The following is a 24,938-nucleotide window of genomic DNA, read 5'->3' on the forward strand; positions in this document are numbered from 1 at the left end:
TAGGTGATTCTTAAGAATTAATAATTTAAAATTTATTTTTTATCATATTCCTAATATTTATGTACATATATTTATCTTTCTTTATATCCATGTAATCAATATTAAAGAGTTGTTAAGATAATAATTTTTTTTTCAATATAAACACACATTTTTCATCCCAATAATAAATTTTCTAACTCCCAACTTTGATTTTAGTTTTCTATGGCTCCCGAGTTCTCCGTAGAGCAAGCTTTTTATCATGAAAAAAAAACTCTTTAATTAAATGAATTGATTAATAAGAATTCTATTTTTTAAATTAATCTGATAATATTAAAATCATTATACTAAAATACCCCTAAATTAATATTGATTTTGAAAGTTTAGAAGATAGTTTGATAAATTGATAATTTTGATGTTTGGAATAGTAGGTTGACTTATAGAGTCATTTTTGACCATGTGCCATGTTTAGCACGGTATAAAACCCGAGTTGTCTTTATCAAACATAACTAGTGGAAAGAGAAATGGGAGAGAAACATTTATAGACTAAGTTGAATTTTTTAGAAATAGGATAAATTAATGGGGTGAATCGAAAATTTGTGGTAGGGCTAAAGTCTAAAGAGGCTGGGTACACCAAAGCAAATAAACAGTGAGCAGAGTAGACCAACGAGAGAGATATAAGGAATCGAGAAGAAGTGTGAGGGCAGGTTCGATTTCGTGACCAAATCCTTCCCATATCTATCTTTTTTCCCCTTTTCCGCTTCTCAGGGATCTGCTGATCATAGTCGGGAGTTTTTCGTTGGAGGAATGGAAAGGACGGCGCCGGAAAGCTTGCGCAACTCGCACCGCGTTGTTCGCGTACAAGCTCCGCTGGTATATTTCCTCTTCGCTTCCTTTTCCTATTGGGATTTGTTGTCTATGCAAGGATTTTTAGGTGAGATCCTTAGCGAATTCTACTTAGGGAATTATCGGTGAAATGGTTGGCAAAAAACAACTTTTCCCCCTCTTTTATCTGTTTTTTGTGCGATTTACGAAAGATCAGAGGTAAGTTGGAGATTCGTAAGTCGCTCTTTTTCGCCGATGCAAATAAATCATGCTCTTTCGAATTCATAATATAGTCATGACCTACCTTTTTCTCACTGCTTTTAGCTAAATTTACTTGTTTGGAGCTGAACAGGGGATGCGTTTGTAGTCTGAAAAGCTGTGTTGTCTCAAAAGTGTTTTACGTCGCTACTCTTTAAACAATTAGAGGAATGGAAGTGTTCTCTCTCTTTTCCTTTTCCAAGATTCGGTGTCAAAATGCAAAGATTATTGTTATGATGAGTTTCATGTGGCTGATATTTTCAATTACCGTATCATCCTGCTCAGATTATCTGAGAGGAGGAATGACCGTCTTTGGTTTTTTTGGCGGAACCACTAGAACGTCTGAGTGTGCGTTCTGGGAACAACTGGATATTGTTTAACAGGAACTATTTCTGGGTTTTATGGTTATTCTTCATTGGTTAATGATTACGATTCGTTTCTGTCCCTTTGATAATTTACTAATATTCTTTGCATCTAGCTGTTTTTGCTACCAAAATTAATTTTTCTAACCGATGAAATTGAGTAGCAGAGAGATGAGAATGTTAAAGTCGATGTGTGGACATACGAGGATGGACAGAATAAGAAATGAGAGCATCAGAGAGAAAGTTGGAGTTACATCTATTGAGGGAAAACTCCGAGGGACACGTTTAAGATGGTATGGACATATACTTAGACACCAATAAATGCTCCAGTTAGGCAATGTGAAACTATGACAAATACGCATATCAAACGAAAAAGAGGAAGACCAAAAAAGACTTGGTTGGCAACAATAAAATAAGATAAAATGTATTTAAGCATAGATGATTATATAGTAGAGGATAGAGCCTAATAGCGTAAAAGAATTCATATAGTCAATCCCACCTAATGGGATAAGACTTTGTTATTATTGTTGTTGTATGAAATTGAGTAGCAACATGGATGATCTATTTTGTGTGTAAATTGTCCTTTAATCAATTTCTTTACTGAATGAAAAATTAATAGTCAATATTCGCTACGAGGTTACCTCAAAACATATGGAGAGAAGTGATTCTCTTCGCCAAATACATTCTAAATAAGATACCTAACAATAATAGAGACATAAGTCCTGGTGAGTTGTGGAAAGGACATAAGTCTTCCTACAAATATCTCAGATATGTAGGCTGTAAGGTCAAATTAACCTAAATTAAATAGATCAAGACTGGGCATCAAGATTGGGCCTAAGATAATTGATTGCTTATTCATTGGCTATACAAATAATAGTAGTGCATATCGATTTTTTTTTGTCCATAATCATGAATTCCTAATATACATGAAGGGACAATTATTGAATCAAAGAATACACCTTTCAATGTAAACATGAGAAGGGTGAAGTTCTCAATAAAAGAACCCATGATATTGCTTTCTAGAACAAGTGTGTGTGTCACGGTAAAAGTCTAAAGCAGTTAAGCACTTTGGACCAGATTTTCTAACCTACACGTTAGAAGATAAGCCTAAGATAGTTAAAGAAGTATTATCAGTCTAGAAACTTCATTTTGGAAAGTAACTATAAATTACAAAGGAGAATCCGTTGTGCAAAACCATTCCTAGGAGGTGGTAGATGGTAGTAAGTCATTGGGATCCTTCGTGGATCATGACATTCAGTAGATCCTTAACGATCATTCCCTTGTCTAGGTGAAGAGTAAGATCCTTGAGATTACGGTGTCTAGGAGGTCTCTGTGCGATCATCCCCTTGTTTTAAGCAAGCTTTTTTTATCGATACTCTGAATGAACCAACTATCCAAGAAGTATTACTCCATTTGACAAATTTTGCAGGCAGGTAGTCATTGAACCACCAAGTAGGTCTAAGATCTAAATCTGAGTCCAGACACTCCAATGTTGACACTACCAGCCTATATGGCTTTTTCCCCACCTTTATGCAAAACAATTCCTAGGAGATGGTAGATGGTAGTAAGTCGTTAGGATCCTTCATGGATCACGATGTCCAGAAGATCTTTAACGATCATTCCCTTGTCTTAGTGACGAGTAAGATCCTCAAGATTACAGTGTCTAGGAGGTCTCTATGTGATCATCCCCTTGTTTTAGGCAAGCTTTTTTTGTCAATCCTCCGAATCAATCAACTATCCAAGAGGTATTACTCCATTGACAAATTTCGTAGCCCAGTAGTCATTGAATCACCGAGTAGGTCTAAGATCTAAATCTGAGTCCAGACAGTCCAATGCCGACAATACTAGCCTATCTGGCTTTTTTCCCACCTTTATTAATTACTTCTAGAATTAATCTTTATGTAACTCATCAAATGAATAGAGTTTCTTTGAGATTAATATTTTTTTTCTCAAAAAGTTTTCTCCTCAAATTTATACGAGGAAGAGAAACAAAGCTAAATCCATATTGTTTATTGATCACGGGCACAACACTAACTTTGTTTGGACAGCTATAGAGTTATTGGCTATAGTGGACATAAACAAGGGACTAAAGATGGCTCTTCAACTTGTAGCTAGGATTGTTTCTTTGTAAATAAGGGTATCTATGATACCCAAAGTCATAATTGAAATATTGTTGTATTCTCTGGCATAGTTTTTACTTATTATATGATTTACATTCTTGTTGTTCTGATTGTCCTCGAAGACAAGAACCCATACCTAGAAATAGGTTCACTATGAGTCCTTATCACATGGTTGGAAGTATTTCGTATGATAAACTAGATAGAGGATAATCTTTATCCTGAAAATGAAACCAATTTTGTATGTTTTTTAAGTTTTTTCATGGGACTAGTTATTAACTTTTAGAATCTGATTAGACAGTTGTGGGATTGGAAAACGCCAATCTGTTTGAATCCAACTGATATAACCTTTTGATAGATTTTTTTGTCAGTTAGACTCATCATCTAAGCCTTCTCTTATCATATTTATGCAGTTTACTTTCACCAGCTACATTCTTGGATCAGTAACTGATCTTTGATAATCCCTTGTATCTGATTGATTTTTCAGTAACTCAGAGAGAGTTAAGCCTCTATTACATTGGTCGAATTTGTTGTAGATTGCAAGCATAATTCATGTGCTAAATCTAAATTCTTCATTGCATTGCATCATTCGCCTTTAGTGGAGAATCACTGCAATCTTTTGGTCATTTGCTGGATAGTTTTAGGTGCTTGGAGCATGTTCATACTTTTCCTGTTGCATTGGATGGGATATCTACAAGTGTTTTCAAATATTTTACTTGTTTTGTTTTTCATTCCCTATAAGATGCAGTCCTTGAATTGTTCGAATGTCATGCTAATTGCAGGTCGATTCTGTTTCCTGTTACTGTAAAGTAGACACTGGTTTGAAAACAGTTGTAGGGACCAGAAAGTTTGTTCCTGGAGCTAAGCTATGTGGCCAATCTGAAATTGTGCCCATGGGACCAAGACAACATATCACACTGAAGGAGAGAAACAAAAACCAGGGACCCCTCTTACCAGGTCTTCCTGATGATCTTGCTATTGCCTGTTTGATTCGGGTTCCTCGAGCTGAGCACCATAACCTTCACTTAGTTTGCAAAAGATGGAACCAACTCTTATCTCATAATTACTTCTATTCCCTCCGGAAAAATCTTGGGATAGCAGAGGAATGGGTATATGTCATCAGGAGAGACCGTGATGGAAAGGTATCTTGGAACGCCTTCGATCCTATCTATCAAATCTGGAAACCACTGCCACCCCTCCCTCCAGATTATTCAGAAGCGCTTGGTTTTGGTTGTGCTGTTCTTAATGGTTGTTACCTCTACTTATTTGGAGGTAAAGATCCATCAAAGGGATCAATGAGGCGTGTTGTTTTTTTCAATGCTCGGACAAACAAATGGCATAGAGCTCCATATATGCTGCGAAGACGCCATTTTTTTGGCTCATGTGTCGTGAACAACTGCCTTTATGTTGCTGGTGGTGAATGTGAAGGGAACCAAAGAATTCTTCATTCAGCTGAAGTATACGATCCTAACAAAAACAAGTGGACATTCATCACTGAAATGGACACTGCTATGGTGCCCTTTGTAGGGGTTGTTTATGAGGGCAAATGGTTTCTCAAAGGGATTGACTCTCACCGCCAGGTTGTGAGTAAAGTTTACGTACCTTCTACCAACTCCTGGTCCACCATTCATGGTGGGTTGATTACCGACTTGCGAAATCCCTGCATCTCATTAAATGGACGGCTTTTTACAACAGATTGCAGAGATGGCTGCAAGCTTAGAGTCTTTGAATGGGCAACAGATTCTTGGAGCAAGTTCATTGACAGCAAATTTCATCTAGGAAATTCTCAGGCCAATGAAGCTGCATCATTTGTTTGTCTTGATGGTAAGCTTGGCATCATCTGGAACAATATGAGCATTGGTATTGTTGATGTTGCAAATCCAGGAAATAGCATAGTGACAGCCAGTGCTCGCGAGTGGGAGGCAATGGTAGGAAAAGGACAACTGAAGAACTTTGTAGCAAGCCTTTGGTCCTCAATCGCAGGTCGTGGTGGGCCGAAGGGTCATATTCTGCACTGTCAGGTGCTTCAAGCTTGATAGCTTTTGGAAAAAGTGGAATAGTTCCTCGATCAACCCATTACTGTTACTGCATTATCTGGTGACTTATAGCTTCAAGCTCTTCGCTGTCTTACATACATGGTTTTTCTTTGACATCTCATGTTTTCTATATTGGATGGATGGAGAATGCAATTGAACAAAAAGATGCTTCACATCAGACCGGAGCCAAGTAGGAAATTTTGCAATATTCTACGCACTGCATTGAATGGAAGCAGTATCAAGGAAACCCGCAAAGTATGAATTGGTGCTTGCCACTGTTTCCATTCTTGATTGCAGGCCAGCACTAATATATCGAATGATGCTGTCCAGCCTAAAGTTACAAGTATATGCTTTGTTCTTGTGTACATCTAGATATATTCAGATCATATAGATGAAGTTCCACATTGAAAGTTGCCCACTTGTATTATTCTTCTCTATATTGTCTTAATTTCCTGTTTTACACTGTAGTATCTGTTGGAAATTTTTGGTGAGATCCATTGGACATGATCGAGTCTAGTCAGTCATTTCATCGTTATGGTAACCTGGATTGTCTCCTTTTATTTATCCTTCCGGGTGATAGGATTGCCATCGATGATTAATTGATTGTCCAACAACTTCTATCGATGTCAACAAATACTTTCAGGTGCCCTGGGTTATGATACAGCGGCAACAATGTTTCAGTAGTTCTCAAACCTTTATAGTTCCATCTCTAATTATGGTGTATTATAAAGTATTTTTTTTTAATGATAAATTTGGGACGTTAGCCGGTAGGCGACGAGACGTTTGCATTTTTATATTAGTATTTTTTTTTATTTGAGATGATAAACTTGGGACATTAGTTGGTTATTAGACGATGAGACATTTGTATTTTTAGATTTATTCTATAGCTGATTGAAAATTTTTATGAGTCGATACTTTCGGTGCAGTGTAATAGTAAAACATCCAAGGAATACTTAGGAGAGTCAATTAGAAATGAATACTTTAAAAGTTCTTTATTAAGTATGTATAAGTTATCCTCTGGATTTATCTTTGTGCGCGATTGTGATCGACAGATGTGATGTTGTCAGTTTGATTTTTCTACAAATAAAATATGTCATTTATTCTCTCTCTCCTCCCGCATGCAGTTCAAAATAACGTCATGGGAAATTATCCAAAATAAAATTAAAATCTCATGTCCCCTCGGATGGGTCTAGTGGATTAATGTCCACCGTTATAGCATACATATATTAGAAGGATTAATGTCTCCTCGGATGGGTCTAGTGGCTAGCACATAAGGTGTTACCACCAATGAGGTCTGGGGTTCGAATCTCGGCAAAGCCGAGGTAAATGTCTCCCTTATGTGCTAGTCACTATTCCAAAGGCTAGTAGCCGCCCGTGATTTACCTCCTCCGTGTTGGCCCTTAGACGGGTTAGCAGGGGCGCTGGGGCGAGCGTATTCGCCTTTTGCCACCAATATATTAGAAGGATTAATTCTATAACGTGCAGGAACGATGACGTCTACAAACGACTACAGCCTACAGTCACGTCTGCGCGTTAGCTGCTACACGTTGTAGCAGCTACAAACGTGAAGCAGCCACTTGGTTTTGAAAGTTTTATGGTAGATACATTTTCTAACAGATACTACCCCTATAAATATTTAAGTTCATGTATAGCAACTTGGTAAAAAATTATTTGAAATTCTTTTTTACTGATGCAGCATCTTTGCTTCGCTTCTAAACGTTGCAGCAACTACTTCACAGCAAATTATCCTTGTAGCTGCTACAACTTGTAGCAGCTAACTTGGAATGACGGTCGTAGAATGAAGGAAGGATTTATGCTATCTTGCAGCCACTTGGACCTTGCTTTGCTACTACTAGTTATAGTAGCTATTTCGACAGTTAACTGCTACACCTTGTAGCAGCTAACTCTCCATGTAATTACTACAACGTGTAGCAGCTACTTCGATAGGTAACTGCTATACTATGTAGCAGCTAACTCTTCATGTAGCTGCTACAACTTGTAGTAGCTACTTCGACAGGTAACTATTACACCTTTTAGCAGCTAACTCTCCATAGAGCTGCTACAACTTGTAGAAGCTACTTCGACAGATAACTGCTACACCTTGTAGTAGCTAACTCTCCATGTAGCTGCTACAACTTGTAGCAGCCGCTTGGTAAGTTGTGTTTTTACTAGCAATATTTTCTGCAGATATTAAACCTAAAAATACTTGCTAAAAAATTATTTACTTCTTCGTTCACACTCAACAAGATGTTACTCTGCATTTTCAACCAATAATAAATAGATCATATCAATCTCCGTTTTTTATTTAGATCAATTAAATGAGGTTCTACACATTGTAGAAGCAACTGCAGCACGTTGAAGCAGCTAGTCGTCAGAAGCTGTTACACGGTGTGGCAGCTTGTCAAGAGTGGCTGCTACACTGTGTAGCAGTTACTTCTGATTAGCTCCTACACTTTGTAGCAGCTACTCAAGAATAATTGCTACAACACGTAGTAGGTACCTTTGATCTCCAAATAACCTTTTCTGACCAAATAATTTTTTGCAATTATTGTGCAATTACATTTTTACACTTATTGGCTAAAGGTTTAACCCCTAAATTCGTCGTGTGACAAATACTTCGAAAGAATTTCAATCATAGTAGATCGGTGCCCACACGGTACTTCGTCAATCAGTCTCACCGCGACGACTTGTTTCTCATCCAAATCTTCACCTCCATCATAAGTATTCTTTTAGGGGTGAAAGTTTTGAGTCGTCTCGTTTTATTTAGGGGTTTGAATTTTTAGAGTTTTGAATCGTCTCCTAACTACTACAATGGGGATTAATGTTACTGCATTATCTGGTGACTTATAGCTGCAAGCTCTTCACTGTCTTACATACATGGTTTTTCTTTGACATCTCATGTTTTCTATATTGGATGGATGGAGAATGCTATTGAACAAAAAGATGCTTCATATCAGACCGGAGCCAAGTAGGAAATTTTGCAATATTCTACGCACTGCATTGAATGGAAGCAGTATCAAGGAAACCCGCAAAGTATGAGTTGGTGCTTGCAACTGTTTCCATTCTTGATGGCAGGCCAGCACTAATATATCGAATGATGCTGTCCAGCCTAAAGTTACAAGTATATGCTTTGTTCTTGTGCACATCTAGATACATTCAGATCATATAGATGAAGTTCCACATTGAAAGTTGCCCACTTGTATTACTCTTCTCTATATTGTCTTAATTTTTGGTGAGATCCATTGGACATGATCGAGTCTAGTCAGTCATTTCATCGTTATGGTAACCTGGATTGTCTCCTTTTATTTATCCTTCCGGGTGATAGGATTGTCATCGATGATTAATTGATTGTCCAACAATTTCTATCGATGTCAACAAATACTTTCAGGTGCCCTGGGTTATGATACAGTGGCAACAATGTTTTAGTAGTTCAAATGGGGCACATAATTAAACAATGTTGGACTCCTGAGCTACTCGCTGCGAGCACTTTCTGATTTAACCTGATGGCCGGTTGGAAATTTTCGTAAGGTCGGGTCAGTCATCCAAGCTCGACATTACCCAACTTAATTAATTATTTTTTTTTAACTTTTATAGTTCCATTTCTAATTATGGTGTATTATACAATATTTTTCTTTTAATGATAAATTTGGGATGTTAGCTAGTAGGCGATGAGACGTTTGTATTTTTAGACTATGAGACGTTTGTATTTTTAGACTATGAGACGTTTGTATTTTTAGATTTATTCTATAGTTGATTGAAAATTTTTATGAGTCGATTCAGGTTATCTTCAAAATTAATTAGTTTATATATGAATAAATATTTAACTGTAGACCCGTTGCACCTTGGGCGCTTAAATTTAGGAGTTGGGTTATAATAGATTTGAGTTAATAAGATTTTTTTCTCTAGGGTTCAAGCCTCCCTTTTGGATTATAATATTTAAAAATAAAAATTTTAGATACTCACGATGTATATTATATGTATTTAGGATTCAAAATTTTAAAAATTAGGAATTTTGTTATAATGGGTTTGAGTAAATAAGATTTTATCTTCTAGGATTCAAGCTTCCCTTTTGAGTTTTATCCTCTAGTGTATATATATATATATATATATGCGTCGTATACCCTGTGTACACTTGAAAAAAAATTTTGATTTAAAATTTTTTTATACATAATACTATAGTCCAACTCCTAAATTCTAAAAAAATTTACATAGATTTGTACATGCCCCAGGCATCTCCAATTCATTGGAGGCGCCTTGGGATTTTTTTTTTTTAATAACATTAGGTGTCTTAATCAAATTCAAGCGCCTCAATTTTTTTTATTTTTTAATCTCTCTAAATCTTAAATCCTAAATATATATATATATTATACCGCATGAGTACCTAAGTTTTTTTAGTTTTATACTTTTTTTTTCAACTTGAACACTATAACTTAATCCTTAAACCCTAGAGATAAAATTTAATTGGCTTAATCTAAGAGTTAAAAAAATTGACCCTAATACATGGGAGACCCTCACATGTCTGGGCGTCTCGATTCTCGAAAGTGAATCGGAGCACTCGGGAAGGGCTCCTGACACCTGGATTTATGAGGATTGCCTATGAGTGTGCATCGAACCGGTGTACAGGCTAGCATATATGTGTGTGAGAGATGTCATATAATGCACACAAGCCTCTAATGTATTTTTTTTTTCTTTACCTTAAATATTATTACCTGGTCTTGTCTGTAAGTCGGGGAAGTGGATGCTGGGGACGCGGCGCTCCTGCTGACCTCCGATGGACTCCGCGCCTACCTGCAACACTAGCAGCATCAGTGCCAAGTCAAGGAAGGGATCCTCAGCGATGACCCTCCGACGCTCAAGTCAGCCTCCAACGAAGTAAGAAGTAACGAAAACTGTAGCGTAACTGTAGAGATCGCGAGGAAAACATACATCCGTCGATGCCTGGACCCCCTTTATATAGGGCTCCTGTAGAGTGTGTGCACGCTTCTTAAAGCGGGCACGCCATCCCAAGCTTTTCGTGAAGAGACATGTCAGAAAAGTGTTCCTGACACAGTACTTGAATGAGTTGAGCATATCTCTGAAGTGACAGTGGAAGCTTCCGCCGTACGATCCTCTGCTCGACCATGCCGCTCGTCGACGACACTAACTCCCAAAAGGATGTCAGAGGATATCCTGCCGTACCTGTAGCTTGGCCAAGCGGAATGGCCGCTCGGCTGAGAGTCCTTTGTAGCGTCGCCCGTTGCTGGGTCGAGCAAGACAACCGCTCGACCTGAGCGTTGTATGGCTGCTCGACCATATCTCTATTCCTCTGTTCTGAATATTGATGTGAGGTCAAGCGGGGTAGCTGCTCGGTCTGCTTTTGCAGACACTTGACGTTCGTTCCTATGTTGAGCGTCAGGTGCTTCAGCTAGTAGCTAAGCCAGTGATGTCGTCGGGTCGGGCCTCTTTGTATCTCGGTCGTTGGAACCACCTGCCCGATCGGCGAGCTATAGTGGGTCATTAACCGCCTTGACTCTGACCTTCATTGACCTCCACCGTGGCAGCGTGATGGGATCCCTCCTTACCACCGCATCACACGTCTCCCCTTCAAGTCTAGTCGAAGTATAATGTAGTCCGACTGACTGGACCAGTGTGAGCAAATTCCTTCCCGATCAATCTCCGTTGTTGTGGGGTCTCTGGTCGGGATGCACCCGATCCTCACCGATCGACCTTCTGAAGCTTGTCGCTCAGCCCTAGACATGCTCCCTCGATCCGATCGAAAGGACAAAGGTTTATCCTTGTAGAATTTTTTTCCTCTAGCTATCTTGGGTGAGCAGGGGCTCGGGTTACGTCACCCAAATATCTTGGAATTCATGCAAATCTTCTTTCATTAAGGCAGACCAGGTTCCCATGCCAACCTTAATTGCCAACCCGTGGTGGCACGCCACGTGTCATGCCCACAGCCACCGCACGCCTGACGTGACAGGTATCGATAGCGACGTTTGGCGGTTTAAATTCAACAGTCAGATCCTTGCATAGGTTTCCACGACCTAGATCGGACAGTCCCGATCGGCTGAACCCGTAGGTTATAAGCTTGCAACGCCGACCTCTTCCTCATACTTGCATCTTCCTCGAGAGCTGCTGGCGACCTTGCTTCTGTGTGATTCCCCCGGCAGCCTTCCGCGTGTCTTCGACCACTCCCCTTCCCTGTTCCGACGATCCTAATCCTGTAAGCTTCCTTCCCTTCTTGTTCGCTTTCGATCTCTGGCCTTTCCTCATTCCTGATGACTTTCCAGTGATCTTTTCGCTCCCTCAGTCACATTTCTCCCGCTATTTTCGCTTTCTATCGCAATGGCGAGTTCTTCGCAACCATCGGTCGCCGTTCCGGGACTCTAGTACACCACTATGGAGTCCCATTTCGATGCGGGCGACGCAGAGGCTTTAAAAAATACCTTTGAACTCCCTCCTGAGTACGAGATTATTTTACCTTCTCCGTCCGATCGGCCCAATGCTCCGCTGACCGGATGTATTTGTCTGTTCAGAGACCAGTTTCTCGCCGGTCTGCGTTTTTCTATCCATCCTTTTATTGTCGCCGTGTGTAAGTACTTCCGCATCTCCCTTCCTCAACTCGTGCCGAACTCCTTCCGTCTACTGTGCGGCGTCATCATCCTGTTCCGGCTGCACGACATTCCCCTCCTTCCATGAGTCTTTCACAACTTTTATTACCCCAAACAATTCGAGTCAGGGACCTTCCTGTTTCAATCTCGGGTCGGCCTAGTTTTCTTCGATAAAATGTCGACATCTAATAAACACTAGAAAGAATGCTTTCTTTTCCTGCGTCTTCCCGAGCGGCCAGAATTCACGACCCATTGGCAACTTGAAGTGGTGTCTCAGCCCGACCTGAAGCGATATAAGAGCCGCTTGAATTATCTTCATGCGACTTTTATGCTAGCCGATCAGAAATATCACATCCACAAGCTGCTGCAGGAAGGTGTATTGTACATTTTTGGCCTAAGTCTGATTCGCACTGGGCTACCGGCCAGCCTAGGTAAGAGAACCACTTTGCCTATTCCCTTTAATTTTAACTGATTTTTCTTACTTTTTTGCAGCCGAAATCATGTTGCGAGCCCTTCTATCCGGCCCGACCAAGCTCAAAGATGTGGAAATCAACATGGCGCCCGCTGAGGAACCAACGAGTCGTGGCCTCCCTCCGGTCGGCTCGCAAGAAGACCCACAGGCTGCTGACGCAGCAGCTCCTATGGGAGGAGCGCTCCCTCCACCGGCGCAACTCCCTCCTGCCCAGGCTGAAGGCTCCGGCTCGTTTGGTGAGCCTCTCATAAGGCGCAAGAGGCGTCGAGCGGAGACTCCCTCTAGCTCCACTACTTCTATCGTGGGGGCTGCCAAGAGGGTCGAGACATCGGCCCCCGCTATTCTAGAAATCGAGGAGGCGGCCTCATCCGATCAGACTCCTTCCTCCGTCGAGCCGCTGCAAGGCACGATTGTTGCGTCGCCTGTGGCTTTCTTGCCACCACCCTCCCAACCGTCGAGGGTGCTGAGGTCGGGCATTCGCCCAGCGACCGCATCCCGTGCCTCTTGTCGAGCGGCTTCGGCTCACTCTGCTCTGAGCAGCAAACGCTCCGTTACAACGGTCCTTCATCTGCTCACGGAGGATTACAGCGAGTCGAGTGCTCAATCGAGGACCCCCGAACATCAGATCATCATATGGGGTATGCTCACCCAAGTTTGGGAGGAGGCGAGAGCTTGTGCCGCGGTGATGCCTCCGGGCGGCCTAGCCAACAGTCACACACAAATGGCCACCGAGGTGAGTATTTTAATCGTAAATTCTTGGTTTACCTCCACTTGGCGCTGACCTGCTTCCGCTTATCCTCAATACTGGGTGGAGAGTCTGGCCATATGCCACAGGCTCGCTTTTTTGGAAGATGAATTCAAGAAACTTCAAGTCTCAAGCTGCCCATCCTCTTCCCAAGGGCCATCGACCGCCGACGTTAATAAGCTGAAGGCCGACTTGGAGAAGGGCACCAAGCTGCTTGAAGCCGAACGGGCGAAAATCGCTGGCCAGGAGGTGATGCTGGAGCGACTTAACAAGCAGGTCAACACCTTCGACAAAGAAGATCAAGTCAGCAACTGCGAGGAAGAACCGAGCCATCGTCGACTTAGAACTGAAGAATCAAGAGGTCCGGTCTATCTCTCAGAAGTTGAAGGAGGCTGAAGATTTTCTGATGACCAAGCGAGACAACCGCTCGGTCAAAGAAGCCTCTCTCTGGAGAAACCTAAAAGCTGCTGAGGATGAATTGACAGCTTCCCGAGCAGCTTTGCAGACATACCAAGAGGCCGAGCCGAGCCGGTTTGAAGCACTGAAGCAAGCTTACCTCTGCTCGGACGCCTTTAATGATAAAGTCGCCAACCAACTTCTTCGGCTTTTCGAGCTGGCTATCGACGGGACGCTCACTCAACTCCGAGAAGACCACCACATCCCCGCCGCTCTGAAGGACAACGTCATCAGCCGCAGCAAACTGAACGACTCACTGCCTGATGACGTTTTGGATTATCTCGAGTGAGGTTGAGCGTTTGTTCCGTAATCATCTAATGTAAGCCACTTTTAAGTTGCAATGAATGTCTGTCGCTCGGCAAGGCTTTTCTCTAGTAATACTTTTGTGCAAATGTCTATCTTTTCGGCGAATCGTTTATCATTGTAGTTTCGACTCTCCCCTATTCATGTCCCCCGATCGGGCCTACAGGCTGGGATCCGGCGGTTTCAAGGCTACCCCTATTTGCATCACTGTTCGGTGTTTTCCCAGCTCGGGTTTAGCGTCGTTGTTTAACGGTTCGTCAGGACTCACGTTTAAGGTCGCTACTTAATGATTTGGGGAAGGCTCGTGTTTAAGGTCAATGTTCGACCGTTGCGGAGTCTTGCGTTTAACGTTGCTGCTCGACAATTTGGTGAAGAATCGCGTTTAAGGTCGCCACTTGACCATTTGTGGAGACTAGGGTTTAAGGTCGCCGCTCGACCGTTGGTGAAGACTAGGATTTAAGGTTGTCGCTCGACCATTGGCGAAAACTAGGGTTTAAGGTCGTCGTTCGACCATTGGTGGAGACTAGGGTTTAAGGTCGCCGCTCGACCGTTGACAGAGACTAGGGTTTAAGGTCGCCGCTCGACCGTTGGGTTTAAGGTCGCTGCTTGATCGTTGGTAAAGACTAGTATTTACTGTCGCTGCTCGACGATTTGATGTGTCATTCGGCATATAACTTAGAAATCCTTTTTTTTGACCCTACATTCAGAGAGGACGTACAAAAATGTATAAATACACTTTCACTTACGCACCTCTCATCCGCCCCGATAGGGTTGTTGATGGTTTGCACTTCATGGTTGTTCGGGCTCCCTTCCGTCTTCTCGCCGCTCGATTGAACGGCGACGATCTCGTCGATCTGGAGATGGCGAGCGACGACGATACCCCCTAGGCATCGGTTGACTGACAATCGACGTCAGTCCTCGGCAACCCCATGTGTTGTGTGTCGCCGATTGGTGGAACGAACAGAACATAGGCGTCCATACCTTGCCCTTTGACGCCTTCGGCCGATCGGATGCCACATGCTGAACGGCGTGTGCCCGAGAATCTTGATGTGGCCGCACTCTTTCATCTCTTGGCCCTTTTGGTAGCAGATGGCTGCTAGCTGGTCTACGTTCGGTCGGCGCTAAATGCTCGATCGGCATCTCCTTTCTTCTGGCTGTTTAGGCTTCTTCCACATTAATGTACTCATTGGCCTTTTTCAGCATGTGGTTGAAGTCCCGGGGTAGCTTCCTGATGAGTGATGGGAAAAAGTCCTGCTCGGCGAGCCCTTGGGTGAAAGCATTCATCATGATATCAAACGAGACTGAGGGGATATCCATGGCCACCTGGTTAAAGCACTCGATGTACGCTCGGAGCGCTTCCTTGGGCCCTTATTTTAAGGCGAAAAGGCGGACGCTTGTCTTCTGGTAGTGTTGGCTGCTAGGGAAGTGATGCTGGAAGGCGGCTTAGAAATCTTTGAAACTTCGTATTGAGCCATCCGACAGCCAAGGGGAGGTGCCACCAACGTCGATCTCTTTCCATCGTGCCCTATTCCAAACCCCCTCGGTGGTTAGCCATCCGACGTCTTCCATTTCCTTAGCTCGGATTCCCACAGACGGCGACAAATATGATCCTGTCCGCAAGTCGGGGAAGTGGATGCTGGAGACGTGGCACTCCTGTTGACCTCCGATGGACTTCGTGCCTACCTGCAACACTTGCAGCATCAGTGTTGAGCTAGGAAAGGGATCCCCAACGATGGTCCTCCGATGCTCAAGTCAGCCTACGATGAAATAAGAAGTAATGAAAATTGTAGCGTAACTGTAGAGATCACGAGGAAAGCATACCTCCACCGATACCTGGACCCCCTTTATATAGGGCTCCTGAAGCGTGTGTGCACGCTTCTTAAAGCAGGCACGCCATCCCAAGCTTTTCGTGAAAAGACATGTTAGAAAAGTGTCTCTGACACAGTACTTGAACGAGCCGAGCATATCTCTGAAGTGACAGTGGAAGCTTGCGTCGTACGATCCTCTGTCTAATCATGCCGCCCGTTGACGACATTAACTCCCAAAAGGATGTCGGAGGATATTCTACCGTACCTATGGCTTGGCTGAGCGGAATAGCCACTCAGCTGAGAGTCCTTTGTAACGTCGCCCGTTGCTGGGTTTAGTGAGACAACCACTTAACCTGAGCGTTGTATGGCTGCTCGTCCATATCTCTATTCCGCTGTTCTGAATATTGATGTGAGGCCGAGCGAGATAGTCGCTCGATCTGCTTCTGCAGACACTTAGCGTTCGTTCCTATGTTGAGCGTCAGGTGCTTCAGCTAGTAGCTAAGCCAGTGATGTCGTCGGGTCGGGCCTCTTTGTATCTTGGTCATTGAAACCACCTGCCCGATCAGCGAGCTATAGTGGGATGTTGACCGCCTTGACTCTGACCTTCGTTGACCTCTACCGTGGCAACATGGTGGGGTCCCTCCTTACCACCGCATCATAACCTAAACCTTAAGCTTTAAAAAAAATTACATTAAGTGCTTATAGGGTGTGCACCATAAAATATGTGGCGTAACAAAATTCTATACTACACACATGACATTTTTAACCTAGGCGCCTAGTATGACATCATCCTAGGTGATCTTTTTTATTTATTTATTTTAAACTTTCAGTTATATCAATAAAATTTTATCTTTAGAGTTTAAATATTAGATTATGATATTATATATAAAAAAAATCAATCTGAACAAAAAAATTAAGTGCTCACAGTGTGTATATCTAGAGACTATATATATATATATATATATACCCCGCACACGCCTCCGTTGAACAACTGAGAGTTGGGGCACTCAAAAGTGATTGCCAGATCACTTCCAGACAGGGCCAGCTTTAGGCATAGGCCATTAAGACCTATTCCTAGTGCCCCAATTTTATTGGAGTCCATTATTTTTAAGATATTAAATATATTTTTATGTATTTTTTTAAAGAGAATGAAAAAAATATGACCCATGTAATAAAAGATTGTACAATCTTATTCTCTAAAAATTAGGGACATTATTTTTAATATATTAAATATATTTTTATAATAGAGTTCACGTGATTAAAGATTTACATAATTTGATCAAAGTTTCGGCAAAGATCTCATTATAGTTCCAATGGATAGAATCGTAAAAGGGCTCTTTTTTTAAACAAATTAAATTTATTTTTAATTATGGATGTTATTTTATAAGATATACTCTATTACTCTTCAATATCTCTCAATCCTAGCTTTCTCTTGTTACGTTCCTCTTTCGTTAATGATGTTTTCTCCTTTGATCAATAAGAACATAAATTAGAAAGTTTTTATCTTATCCATATAATATAAAATAAAAATGCTAGTTTTTTTTTTGAGTTCCCCCTCTTCTCCTTTTCCAACTCACCTTCTCTGTGCTTCTCTTCCTTGTTGAGATTAGAGAAGAGAAACCACACCTAATACTAACACGCTGATCTGGTTGGTGCTGATATTATGCTCCTTGCTTAATTAAATTCCAATATTGATGCATTCATCCATATTATGTCTAATCGAAATGGAATATTTTATTATTTTTGAGCAATAACAAATTAGATACCTTTTATTATTTTTATTCCACGATAGACATTAAGTTTAACTTTTATTTAGATATATTTACAATCATAAATTGTTCGATTTCCCTTTGTCTTCATCCTATCATTTATAACTAGTTCTGGTTTAGGTGATAAAAAATATGATTTTTTTTCTCTTTTGCTTTGTGCCTAAAAGGCTCTCATTTAGTTCTTGATAAATGATAATAGTTGATTTGATCTCGTTGTGATTTTTATTTTTATTTTTTATCATTTTATACATATTTTTTTTATTTTTTTTTTGTACTTCGCGGATGATGATGAGTTGAGCATGAGAGCATAATTTTTTTTTTCTATTGTTATCCTATTTTATTATTTTTATTTTCTCAATTTTGTTTCTTTTCGTAAGAGTTGTTTTCTCCATCTTTTATCTAAGTAATTAGGCATATTTTTATCTTTCTTCATTTTAAAATAATTTTGAATACACTTATTTTTAGCTAAGTGAATTGTAAATTTATTATCTCCTTAGGTATATTTATTATATCTAATAATAATACTCTGTTTAATATTATAAAATCTATATTTTTCTCAATTAAGTTATCAAAATTTGAATATGAAAATTTAATTAATAATTTTACATCTCACAGTGAGAAAATTAAATTTTCTAAAAACAATAAATTAGTATTTTAATTTATCAAAAAAAATTAAACCATCATTTTAGATCCCAAATAAGAATGAAAAAATATGAAGAAATATTTTTTTAAAACAATATCAAAAACTTAAATTTTTTATTTCCTCCTATGATCTTAAATAGATTTGAGTCACCCTACTTTCAGATATCCAACTCACTCAATCATGCAATATAGACGCAGAAGTAAGGTGCACATCATATTAAAATTATATATACAGATCACCCTATGTTTCTAAAATTTTTTTTCGATCTTAAATTTGTTAGTGTCATCTGTGGTGGCTGCCCACGAAAGATATATTTTGTATTTTAAACAATTGAAATACAAATAGCATTTGTTTTGCAGGAGTTTGGCTATGATAAAAAATAAATTAAAAAATCAAAAATATAATTTGAATTGGGGTTTAAGCAAATAAGGAACACGTTAGCATTACTAGTTTCAGCATGCTTGACTTGACCAAGTCAGGGTAGGCCAGAGTACATCCATAAAAGTACGAGGGGCGAAACATAATTTCAACAGTAGGGGTTCTTGCACTAAATATTTTATTTATTTATTTTGGTTTGACCGACAAAGGGAATTGGACGTATGCGCCGGATTCGTTTCACATTCGTCGGCGAAACCGGAAGAACGCAGCGGAGAATTTTTTGACCAGCGCCATGGCGGATTCCACCTCCCTTCCTTCCTCTTTCTTCCTTGCCTTCCAAGTTAGGATCCATCCCGACTAGTGCCGGCTTGTCTACCCCTCTGACCCATGATTTTTAGAACCCGGGGATCAAATCGTGGCTTCGTGGTACTTTCTTGCACGCGTCTGCCTCCATTAAAGCGCTTCTTTTGCCGCAGTTCTTATTGCAAGGAGTAGGTGCAATCATACAGCACAAGAGAGTGGGAGGAGCTTTGAGTTACGAGTTCCGATTTGGAGGTAACCAAATGGTTGAGGAGTAGGGTTTTGAAAGGGAGCAGTAGCTTTGATCTTCGGGAAAATTTCGAATTTTGGGAAGTTTGTGGTAACTTGCGCGAAAAGATTTCATTTTTTAAAGCTTCTGCCACCTTTTGTGTGATTGTCTTGTTTTAGGGAAAAGGAGTCGATCTTATTGGATTAGTCTGAGGAAGACGAAAGGTTGGATCTTTGTTGAAATCTCTGTAAAATCCGATGGGTAATTGTTGCGCCACCCCCGCCGTTTTGGACAGCACTAGCGAGGTTCAGAGAAAGAAGCCGAACCCCTACGCGATCAATCCCAACCGAGAATCCCAACACAGGCCCGGCCTCGAAGTCCTCAAGCACCCCACCGGCCGCGACATCAAGAGCCGGTACGACCTCGGCCGAGAGCTTGGTCGTGGGGAGTTCGGCGTGACATACCTATGCACAGACAGGCAGACAGGGGAGCATTTCGCTTGCAAGTCCATCTCCAAGAAGAAGCTGCGGACTGCGATCGATATCGAGGACGTGCGGAGGGAGGTCGAGATCATGAAGCATTTGCAGGAGCACCCCAATATAGTGAAGCTCAAGGATACCTATGAGGATTCCAATGCCGTGCACATCGTCATGGAGCTCTGTGAAGGAGGCGAATTGTTTGATCGGATTGTTGCGAAGGGCCACTTCACCGAGCGGGCTGCTGCCATGGTCATCAAAACTATTATAGAAGTGGTTCAGGTACTACTCCTTGCAGAATCTAATGCTTGCGTTTCTTATTCAACATGGTTATTCTCCTGTCATCAGTCCATTTGTCTTTGATTAGCTAATGCATGGAGATCAATCGTCTTCTTTCAAGAATTATGTGTATTTAAAAGTTTCAAGAATTGTGTTAAAAGTTTTAAAATAAATTAATATATGTTAAAAAGCTGCCTTCTCTGATTTCTGAACCATTACCATTTAGATCAGTTTACATAGTGAGCATCTCTTGCCAAAAGCTTTCATTATTACATTGGATTTACTTAATCTGTTGGCAGACTAATTTAAGATTTGTTAAGTTACTTAATGTTGTATTACATGGCTTCGTCTCTGTCCATTTTTTTTTCCTTTTTTGAAAAATATTGGAGTGAACAGTGTAGTTCATTCGAGCATTTATAAAGTAAGATAAGAGTACATTTGATTTGCTAACTTATTTGTTCAAATGTATGTTTTGAAGAATTCAGGGTAGATTTTGATTTCCTCCTTTTTGCAGTAATTATGTTGCTAATTAGTCCTACTCTTTGTATGAGAGTAAATCAAAACTTATATTAATTTTCTTTGGTCAAGTTAAATGTGATTCTATGTCTGTTCAAGCTGGATTTGGAATTGTGACTTGATTATGCTGTGTATTTTAATAAATGACTTGAATTGCAATGTTGCTGCAGTCTGTTTTCAGTCTGCAATTTATTTATGTCATTCCATGTCACTGCAGAATTGCCACAAGCAAGGAGTGATTCACCGAGACCTCAAGCCTGAGAATTTCTTGTTTGGAAACAAAAAGGAAAATGCCCCTTTAAAAGCAATTGATTTCGGGTTGTCTATATTTTTTAGTCCAGGTAATTTACAATTTGAAATGATGACTTTTTATACCATCTTGGCTTCCAGTTCTAAATTTAAATCATTAAACCCCTGAGCTACAACTGATTCATTTTCCAGGGTAGTAAATAAATTAACATTTACTCATCCCTATTACATTAATAATCTAATTATTCTAATTATCATTTTGTTGGAAAGGTCAATGCTTCAACGAGATAGTTGGCAGTCCTTACTACATGGCCCCGGAGGTCTTAAAACGGAATTATGGCCCGGAAATTGATGTCTGGAGTGCAGGAGTGATACTTTACATTTTGCTTTGTGGTGTACCACCATTTTGGGCAGGTAGATTTTGTTAGTGGAACACTGTACTTCTTAGTTTGGTGCTATATGTGCTAGATGCTTCAGTTTATTATAATTGATGAATTCTACTAAATCTGTAAGATTTTCCAAGAGGCATCTCTTACTTTAATGTATAATGATTGTGCAGAAACGGAACAAGGCATTGCACAGGCAATCATTCGCAGTGCCATTGATTTTAAAAGAGAACCATGGCCTAAGGTTTCTGCTAATGCTAAAGACCTTGTGAGGCGGATGCTTGACCCAAATCCTAAGACACGTTTGACAGCTCAACAAGTGCTTGGTAAGTCTTAATTTCCAATTTGTTGCTATGTCTTGTGACTTTTAACTGACTCAAATTCATGCTCTACTAAATTAAATATTCTGCATTTTTAAAAGCACAAAATAATACTTTTGAAAGCTAATTTTTCCTTGAGCTTCATACAATGTAGAGAAATTAATTTGATGACAGAAAACCAAGAGTTCTGTTAGTCCTATGATTTAATTGTCTTTTTCTCAAGCATGTTGTGCAAATTGATTCTCTGTTCCTCTGAACATTGTTTTATCAGTATATTGCAATATCTGCTAATACCTTTGCCTTAATACTGCATCGTATCTTCTGTATTCTCAACATTACCCTCATGATTCACATTACAGATCATCCTTGGCTGCAGAATGCCAATAAGGCACCCAATGTAAATCTTGGTGAAACTGTTCGAGCAAGACTCCAGCAATTTTCAGTGATGAATAAATTTAAAAAGAAAGCTCTTAGGGTGAGAATATTTTCTTTCATGAAAGACTCTTTCTGTGTCAATGCTTGACATTTGTCCAGCTGATTATTCCAAGACACACCTAGTATTATTATGATCATTCTAAAACTACATTAATGCAGGTGATAGCTGAACACTTGTCTGTGGAGGAGATTGCCGACATAAAGGAAATGTTTGAGAATATGGATATCAACAAAAAAGGGCAGATAAATTTTGATGAGTTAAAGTATGGTTTGCGCAAGCTTGGACACCAGGTTGCTGATTCAGATGTCAAAGCATTATTGGAAGCAGTAAGTTATTGCTGAAGATGCAATCTTTTTTTTTTAATAAAAAAAAATTAACTGTGGGTTATGGCAATCACACCATTTCCATTGGCATTACACAATTATGAGGTGACAATGGATAACAAACACAGAATTAGACACAAATTCAAGCCACAACCCAAGAAACTCTTGGTGGTGAGAAGCAAGGTCGGCTAGCTTGCACCCTCACTCTCCATGTATAGAGTAAATCGAGCCAAGGCTGACGCATATATGGAGTAAATAGAACCAAGGTTGCAGCTAGCTGGCACCCTCACTCGTTATGCAGGAGGAGCCAAATCATCATTTTCACTTTGTTAACGAAATAAAAGTTCCACACAAGATAGGCCACTGAGGAAATACTGACCTTATAGAAAATACTCCACCTGGTTCCCATCCCCAATTCAACTTCTCCCCTTCATTAGCTAACCTGCCAATCAAAGCTACTAGATCCATCAAGGAATTCATCAAGAGTTGCTGACCAAACAAGATCCAAAGAGTGGATGCTGACAAATTCAGCTGGCTAAACTTAATATCTTGGTTAGAGCAGACTAAAAATAGCAAAGGAAATCTCCAAACCACCCCATTACCCCACTGACTATGCCATAAGTATCCTCCGAAAATTAGGGCTAAGATTCAGGCTTCTTTATGCTTTTGATGCATGAGTAACTTGTTTCATTTGGATCTCACGAAATGACATGTGACTTCATGAGTGTGATCATCTTAGTTTTCTTGATCAGTTTAACAATGAATTAAGAAAGAATGAACAGCGAGCAACTACAAGTTTGTAGTTACCAATAAATGCAAGTCTATTACACGAAAAATACTTTTCTGCTATGGACTTATTTGCCTTCCTCATAACAGGCTGATACTGATGGAAATGGTTTCCTGGACTACGGAGAGTTTGTTGCCGTCTCCATTCACCTCAGAAAGATTGGAAATGATGAGCACCTGCAGAGAGCTTTTGGATACTTTGATAAAAATAAGAGTGGATACATTGAAATTGAAGAGCTCAAAAGTTGCTTGTCGGATGACTTAGGTTTGAACCACGAAGAAGTCATCAACGCCATTATTCGCGATGTAGACACAGACAAGGTTAGTTACCAACAGTTTGGCTAGATATAAATTTTCCTACCTTTCTATTTCAATTCTGTTTCGGCTCCTATCCCTACAAATATATAAAGCACCCTCGTAGAGTGTTACAAATTCAGGCATGATACCAGTATAGTGTTTTAAAAATATTCTTAGGCATCAGAAAAAAATGTAGATATAAAGGACTTTCTGATTTTCTTGTGGGATAGGTGTTGAAATTCACAAACTTTTCTAGCTGGATTGTAGATGGGAAAACATTCCTCTTATTAAAATTGTCCTTTTCCCTAAATCTCAGGATGGGAAAATAAGCTACGAAGAGTTTGCCGCAATGATGAAGGCAGGTACAGATTGGAGGAAAGCTTCACGGCAGTACTCAAGGGAGAGGTTCAACAGCCTAAGTGCAAAACTGATGAGAGATGGGTCTTTTCTTCTAAAAAGTGAGAAGTGAATGGGCCTAATCTCTGCACTTCCAAGTTTCAAATCCTTTAGTTTGTTTTATGATATTAGTCTTCCTATTTGCTTCAGTCTGATTCAGAATTCTTTGGTTTCATGTGATTGTAAATATTTGCCACTTGTAATGTGGTGCGCAAAAACGATGCTGCATTTTCACAAGTTTAGAGTGAGAAGAGATAGAACTGGTAACCTCATTACAAAGTACAACTTGAATAGTATGATTTACAGGGTTTTTTTTTCGTTAGTATTTCTACAAAGTGTAACTTGAATCTTTGTATTCATAGATTTGTTCCATTAGTATTTCTAAGTTATGGTTTGAACAAAAACTACTTATTTCAGTTCACGGTAGGTCAACCCTGATACGAGATGAAATCATAGCCTAGTCAAGGATAGTTAAGATCATCATTGATTCATGATCGTTAAAAAAAAAAGAAAGTTTAGCCATCATTCTCTTCACCATCCATATACTCATTACGAAAAATATATTCAAGAGTTATTCGGAAAAAATATGTTCAAGTGCCCCAAAACTCATTAACCTGACTAAATAAAGTTGGTAGTTATAGGAGCAATAAAAGGTAACAAACCTTCATAATTTTCAGGGATGATTGCGATTTGCGAAGGCGCTAATGAAAATTTTAGACTTGATAATTCACCAAGAACATATTAAAATCAAACTATATGAAAGGAGTGAACAATTATTTACTTTAATAAAATAAAGTAGATTTGTGTAGATAAAAAAAATTATCTAGAATAGAGAATGATGGGTGGTAAAAAATTACAATAAAGAGATTTTTGTAGTAAAAGATGAAATCATCTTAATGGTCCTTCTAAGATGGTCTTACACACCCTGAAAGGAATAAATCGTGAGGGGCATTGGTCCTAGAATAACAACTTTTTGTATGAAAGAGGTTAGACACATTATATCCGCTAAAAATTAACCCTAATATTTATATAGTTGTTAATTTGGATTGAGTCCATCAGGTTGGTCCTAGGAATGACAATGGGACGGGGATGAGTTTGTCATCCCCATCCTCGCCCCCGAATTTCATCCCCGCTCCCATCCTCACTTTTTTTGGATCCAAAGAATCCCCGAACTTGAATCATCGGGATCAAATCCCTATCCCGG

At 40.0% G+C, this 24,938-nt stretch overlaps 2 protein-coding genes across 4 annotated transcripts; both read left to right on the plus strand.

Moving 5' to 3' along the window:
- The first annotated feature begins 622 nt into the window (after positions 1-622).
- Positions 623-8,607, plus strand: LOC121970777 (F-box/kelch-repeat protein At1g55270-like). Of its 2 annotated transcripts, XR_006109014.1 has the most exons (3): positions 623-849; positions 4,321-5,669; positions 8,448-8,607. XR_006109014.1 is itself a non-coding variant. In XM_042521729.1 (2 exons), the coding sequence occupies exons 1-2, from the start codon at positions 784-786 to the stop codon at positions 5,572-5,574; spliced, it is 1,320 nt and encodes a 439-aa protein (XP_042377663.1). In that variant the 5' UTR covers positions 623-783; the 3' UTR covers positions 5,575-6,287. The 2 variants fall into 2 exon arrangements, 1 of the variants encoding a protein (XP_042377663.1); XM_042521729.1 differs by lacking the exon at positions 8,448-8,607 and having other exon boundaries at positions 4,321-6,287.
- A 10,368-nt stretch (positions 8,608-18,975) lies between these two features.
- Positions 18,976-24,119, plus strand: LOC121970778 (calcium-dependent protein kinase 20-like). Of its 2 annotated transcripts, XM_042521731.1 has the most exons (9): positions 18,976-19,296; positions 19,450-20,028; positions 20,759-20,882; positions 21,061-21,204; positions 21,350-21,502; positions 21,856-21,971; positions 22,091-22,258; positions 23,132-23,362; positions 23,655-24,119. In XM_042521731.1, the coding sequence occupies exons 2-9, from the start codon at positions 19,528-19,530 to the stop codon at positions 23,805-23,807; spliced, it is 1,590 nt and encodes a 529-aa protein (XP_042377665.1). In that variant the 5' UTR covers positions 18,976-19,296; positions 19,450-19,527; the 3' UTR covers positions 23,808-24,119. The 2 variants fall into 2 exon arrangements, with proteins under 2 accessions (XP_042377665.1, XP_042377664.1); XM_042521730.1 differs by having other exon boundaries at positions 18,976-20,028.
- Positions 24,120-24,938: the final 819 nt, after the last annotated feature.

Source organism: Zingiber officinale, chromosome 4A (assembly GCF_018446385.1).
Source record: "Zingiber officinale cultivar Zhangliang chromosome 4A, Zo_v1.1, whole genome shotgun sequence".
Lineage (NCBI taxonomy): Eukaryota > Viridiplantae > Streptophyta > Magnoliopsida > Zingiberales > Zingiberaceae > Zingiber > Zingiber officinale.

Excerpts from the sequence above, each read along its gene's own strand:
- LOC121970777 (XM_042521729.1), top strand. The coding sequence starts at position 784 with ATGGAAAGGACGGCGCCGGAAAGCTTGCGCAACTCGCACCGCGTTGTT. Across the intron at positions 850-4,320 it reads TTCGCGTACAAGCTCCGCTG|GTCGATTCTGTTTCCTGTTA; the intron begins GTATATTTCCTC and ends TGCTAATTGCAG.
- LOC121970778 (XM_042521730.1), top strand. The coding sequence starts at position 19,528 with ATGGGTAATTGTTGCGCCACCCCCGCCGTTTTGGACAGCACTAGCGAG. Across the intron at positions 21,205-21,349 it reads TGTACCACCATTTTGGGCAG|AAACGGAACAAGGCATTGCA; the intron begins GTAGATTTTGTT and ends ATGATTGTGCAG. Across the intron at positions 21,972-22,090 it reads TTAAAAAGAAAGCTCTTAGG|GTGATAGCTGAACACTTGTC; the intron begins GTGAGAATATTT and ends ACATTAATGCAG.